At 48.0% G+C, this 5437-nt stretch overlaps 1 protein-coding gene across 1 annotated transcript; it reads left to right on the top strand.

Moving 5' to 3' along the window:
* Positions 1-322: 322 nt before the first annotated feature.
* On the top strand, positions 323-4817 carry LOC123441998 (kinesin-like protein KIN-14J). Its single transcript, XM_045118138.1, has 13 exons — positions 323-563; positions 658-780; positions 864-1024; positions 1164-1257; positions 1364-1714; positions 2028-2307; positions 2382-2543; positions 2668-2883; positions 2991-3028; positions 3193-3356; positions 3429-3542; positions 3630-3671; positions 3775-4817. Exons 1-13 carry the CDS (start codon positions 494-496, stop codon positions 4585-4587), a joined length of 2628 nt encoding a protein of 875 aa, XP_044974073.1. The 5' UTR covers positions 323-493; the 3' UTR covers positions 4588-4817.
* The last annotated feature ends 620 nt before the right edge of the window (positions 4818-5437 follow it).

The raw sequence follows: 5437 nt of genomic DNA, 5'->3' as shown, positions 1-5437 counted from the left end.
GCAACTTTTTAGTGAACAAATGTAATAAATTTGTACGTCGGTTGTAGCAAATTTAAACGATCGCGGTCGCACCCGTGCGTGAGACGCATGGACAACGAGCAACCGGCGTGTTACTTTCGTTGACGCGTCGAAGGAAAACGTTTACCCGGACGAAATGAGTCGCCCATTAAAGTTAGTCTTACCGAGGGAGTTATCCATTCGAGTCCACAGTTTTTTCTTTTTCGTCAAAGCGAGAGCAAGAGAGGGCGAGGTGGCTGTGCCAACAATAAAATCCCATCCCATCCCCAACGGTCGTCTCAGCAGTAACCAGCCCCAATCCCAAACCTCTACAAGTTCAAAAATCGAATCCGCCGCTGCCCAAATCTCACATTCCCCCCTCTCTCTCTCGTCTCCTTCCCCAATCTCGTCTCCCCCTCCGATCTCCGTCCCCGAACCCCCCGGTTCCCCGACCCGAAGATCTCCGCTCCTCCCGCTCCGGCCCCAGATCACGGCGATGGGAGCGGATCCGGACGCCTCCTCCCCCTCGCCGCCGCCGACGTCTCCGTTACGGCAGCCGCGACAAGGTACGCACGCGCGGATCTGGGGTTCGGTGGTGGGGTGATACCGAGGTGTTGGGTTCGCTTGATTTGTCTCATGGCGAGGGTTTTCTTTTGGCAGGCGAGGAAGAGCTCTGCGCCGTGGAGTCCGTGGACCACCGGAGCCCGAGCCGCCATACGGATTCGAACCCTGCGCCGCAGCCGTCGCCCGCGTCCGCTGCGCCGGTGCCCCAGCATCCCGAAGGTAGGCTCCTTGTTCCTGTTTGCAAGCAATTCAGGGCTAGGGTTTGGGGCTATCCGTCTTGACGATGCGGGATTTGTCCACAGTGTCAGGCGAGGAAGCGGTGCTGGCCAGCGAGGAGGTGGTGGAGGAACAGCCCGCCGTTGAGGAGGTGGTGGAGGAACAGCCCGCCGTTGAGGAGGGGGTTGTGGAGGCGGAGGCGGCTGTTGCAGGAGGAGAAGGGGAGGCTCTCCGCAGCTTCTTGGAGGTGGGGAATTTTGGATTCTTGCGCTCAGATCTCGTGAATTTCTTAGCTCCTAACATTTATGAATCCTGAGCGTTCCCTTCTTTATATCTGCCCCATTGTTTGTGTTCTGTGCCAATGATTTCTAGAATTCTTCTTTCAGGAATTTGGGGATCAAGCAGATGATTGTCTTATCCCATCTCCGCGGCTGAAGGGGATCGCAACTCCCGACTGCCCTGCTGCCCTCCAGTTCCTAGGTACACAGTCAAGCATCATACACACCTCCAGTTCCTAAGGATGGATGGTGAAACATATTCGCTTAATTTCTTGCAGAATCACTGACATTTGGTCTTGTACCTGTAGGTGGGAGGTACAACATCCTGATGGATAAGCACAACATCCTGATGGAGAGGTATAAACAGCAGGTGGCAAAGTGTGCCGAGGAGTGTGCACCAAGGTTTGACGGCTTGATGAAGAAGTACACGGCGGAGTGTGCAGAGCGGCGTCGTTTGTACAATGAACTCATCGAGCTGAGGGGAAACATCAGGGTATTCTGCCGGTGCCGCCCTTTAAGTTCCGATGAGATCTCCCATGGGTGCTCATCAGTGGTTCAGGTTGATCCGTCCCAGGAGATGGACCTTCAGTTTGTTCCCACGGAAAAAGAGAGGAAGACCTTTAAATTTGACCATGTTTTTGGACAGGCTGATGATCAAGGTATTTACTGTCCTTACTCTGCTTCACATATACCCTAACTTATGTTCCAAATTCATAGCTTTGTGATATGAAATGGAGGTTAATTGCATATCCCAGGCAACATATTTTAGTAATAATTTGATTGAACTAATGGCACATGCATTTCTTCTCTGAATCTATTTTATAGATGATCATATAGTTGAAGGATGTTGAATTTAATGGGTTTTGATTGAACTAATGCCATATATATTCCTTCTCTGAATCTATTTTACAGATGATTATATAGTTGAAGGATGTTCAATTTAATGAGTTTTATTCTAATTGTTTCCTTCAGAGGCTGTATTTGCTGAGAGCCTGCCAGTCGTGAGGTCAGTGATGGATGGTTTCAACGTATGCATCTTTGCATATGGGCAAACTGGAACAGGGAAAACCTTCACTATGGAAGGTGTTCCAGAGAATAGGGGTGTCAACTACAGGGCTCTTGAAGAACTGTTCAGGATGTCAGAGGAGAGAAGCTCATCCGTCTCATACTCATTTGGTGTGAGTATCTTGGAAGTCTATAATGAAAAAATCAGGGACCTTCTTAATGAAAACTCTGAACAAACATCAAAAAGGTACATCTCCTTTCTTATCATTTATCCTGACTCTGTAGTAAGGAATGGAACTTAATATCATGTTGCATCTGAAGGTTGGACATAAAGCAAAGTGCTGATGGGGCACAAGAGGTGCCTGGCCTGATTGAAGCTCCAATTTCTACAATAGATGGTGTGTGGGAGAAACTGAAAGCTGGGGCTAGAAATAGATCTGTTGGATCAACCAGTGCCAATGAACTGAGCAGTCGCTCCCATAGGTATCATTTCTACACTAGTATGACACTCATTCTACTCATGATTGACTGTTAGCAACTAGAGTCAAGTTAATGACATTATTTCAGCATTGGGATAATGATATCTGGACTTCTGTTGCACTTACAGCTTGGTTAGGGTCACCGTTACAAGTGAGCATTTGGTGACTGGGGAAAGGAGCAGAAGCCACATGTGGTTGGTTGACCTTGCTGGAAGTGAGCGCTTGGCTAAAACTGAAGTAGAAGGAGAGAGGCTGAAGGAGGCAAAGTTCATCAACAAATCACTCTCTGCACTGGGTGATGTTATCGCTGCCCTTGCCTCCAAAAATGCCCACATCCCATATCGGTCAGTCTTATTCATTATCCACATGCTTCAACATCTGCCTTGCTCAGTTACTTAAAGAAGCATACCCTCAGCTGAGATTTACCACTACTTTTTGTTGTCAAATGTAGGAACTCCAAGCTAACTCATCTGCTCCAAAGCTCGTTAGGTAAGTGACTTTCTAAAAGAGTTATTCAAGTGCACTGATTTTTTTCTAGCTATGGTTATGATTGTGTCTCCTTCTATTGAACGTGCTTACGCACTGGAATGTCCAAAGACAAAAATGAAGAGATAAAGAGTGTTACCACTTACCACTACCATTGACTGTTGCAGGTGGAGATTGCAAGACACTTATGTTTGTGCAGATAAGTCCAAGCTCTGCAGATTCAGGAGAAACTCTATGCTCGTTAAATTTTGCTAGTAGAGTTCGAGCTATTGAATATGGCCCTGCTCGTAAGCAAGTGGATCCAGCTGAAAATTTCAAGCTCAAGCAGATGGTACTTCATTTCTGACCTTGTTGAATAATTATAACATGATTCAGCTATTGTATTAACTGGAAATTGTTCCAGGCCGAAAAACTCTGTCATGAGGAAAAGGAAAATGCGAAGTTGAACGAAAGCTTGCAACTGATGCAACTCAAGTATGCTTCTCGTGAGAGTGTATTCAGAGCTCTTCAAGAAAAGGTATGTTGTGCCAACCATAATTGCTAACTGACAGACTAAAAACCAAGTCATATATGGAACTAAGTTTTTACGAATGTTGTGCAACAGATAAGGGAGACAGAGCAAGCCTGCAGAACTCATCAGCAGCGGGTAAGTAAGAGATTCAGTTCTGCTTGCTTGAGCAAGCCTGCAGAACTCATCAGCATGTATTTTCCTATTCTGGTCTGTGTTTATAACATTTCCATTTGTACAGGCTAGAGAGCTGGAGAACGAATTAGCTAATGAGAAGAAGGCTGCGAGGGATACGAATAAATCCACGAAGCCATCATTTGCTGCTCCTGTGAGGCAGAGACCACCACTTGCTCCTATGAGGCAGAGACCACCAAGCAACAACATGCCACAACCTTCAGGCCCTTCCAGACTGAGGTTTGCTGGTAAGGGATCTTCAGCTCAGAACAAAGAGAACGTCCCTATGACAAACAAAACCGTTGTGGACAAGGCTGTTGGCAAAGCACGGCGTGTATCTTTAGTTCCCACGATGCGACAGATCCCTCTCCAGCCTAAGAGGCGATCCTCGATCGCGATCCTACCAAGCGAGAGAGAGCGGATGTCCATATTTCCTGAGAAGGCAATGTCACGACTGTCCCATGTCCAAATGTCAAGAACAGCACGACCACAGGCTACATTTAACTCAATTCCAGAAACACCACAGCCAGCAGTACATGCAACTCCAGATGTCAGAGGAAAGTTTATAAGAATGGAGTTTGGCAGCAGCAGCAGCAGCAGGTTCTCAAGCCCTCCAGCGCTGTCCATGCGGAAGTCGAGGAACAATATCTTGTCTCCACAGCAGAAGTTGAGGTTGCAGTCAGGCTCTGGAAATGCCAGCAAGCTATGCTTCAGTATCCAGAAAAGAGTAGCTCTTGGTTCACCTGCTCCAGCAAGAAGAACTTCCGTGGTGTCTGGTACTGGCATATTTAATCGAAGTCTGCGTGAGCAAATGATGGCAGGGAGATTTGGCAATGCGCAGCAGGTGTTCAACTCCAAGAGGAGGATGTCTGTCCTCTAAGCGGGCGTGCTTGGGAGGTGAAGAAGATCAGGTTGGAATGTTGAAACAGGGGTGCAAAACCAGTTTACTTTTGCTTCCTCAGGGAAGGTGGTACTTTTGCTTCCTCAGGGAAGGTGGTACCATGGCTGGGACTGCGAGCTTGTGTTGATAAGAGAACTTGTGTTGATAAGAGAACTTGTGTTGGGGTTCTCTGGGCTATGATAAATGTCTACTTTCAGGGCTGCGTATAATTAACCAGACTACCTTTATTTTCATGAAAAAATGGGATCTAGCAGGCACATACCCTGACGGATTAGCCTTTGGCATCAGTCTGGGATGCTGCTTGCTTATTATGCTACTTACTGATAAGAAAACTAGGTTCCAGTTATTCATATCATTTGTTTGAAATGATATATATATTCTGACTAGAATTTGCATCTAAATAGTAGTGTGTTTGACGGGGATATGGCCCCGGGTATACCCAAGCAGAAGGAATCCATCTCCAAGATATTTGGGGCCAACTACTCCCCCCCCCAGCCCGCCAGCCCGCCCGATCAACGCGCTCACGGTCGACTGGCGGCATTCGGTTTGGCCGGCTGGTCCGGCGTCAGCCCCTGTCCCATCCAACTGTATCGACGTACGGTGACGAAACCCGATGCAGAGGCGCTCGTGACCACTGTGCGTGCTGACAAGCTCGGCGTGGCCATGCAATGATGTAAGGGTTAGCGAGGCTACAGACCCCTGTCACCATCGAGGCTGACTGGGCGAGACGATCATGTAGCCATGCTTACCCCTACCAACTCCCTGACAACCGGCACGTTAGCTGTTGAGGCGCACGATCGGCTGGCCCCGCATTGGACAAGACCCGACA

The sequence above is a fragment of the Hordeum vulgare genome, chromosome 1H (genome assembly GCF_904849725.1).
Source record: "Hordeum vulgare subsp. vulgare chromosome 1H, MorexV3_pseudomolecules_assembly, whole genome shotgun sequence".
In the NCBI taxonomy this organism is placed as follows: Eukaryota; Viridiplantae; Streptophyta; class Magnoliopsida; order Poales; family Poaceae; genus Hordeum; species Hordeum vulgare.
The sequence above is the reverse complement of the archived record's forward strand: the minus strand, read 5'-3'. Positions and strand labels throughout refer to the sequence as shown.

Excerpts from the sequence above, each read along its gene's own strand:
- LOC123441998 (XM_045118138.1), top strand. The coding sequence starts at position 494 with ATGGGAGCGGATCCGGACGCCTCCTCCCCCTCGCCGCCGCCGACGTCT. Across the intron at positions 1,715-2,027 it reads TGGACAGGCTGATGATCAAG|AGGCTGTATTTGCTGAGAGC; the intron begins GTATTTACTGTC and ends TGTTTCCTTCAG. Across the intron at positions 3,543-3,629 it reads TCAGAGCTCTTCAAGAAAAG|ATAAGGGAGACAGAGCAAGC; the intron begins GTATGTTGTGCC and ends GTTGTGCAACAG.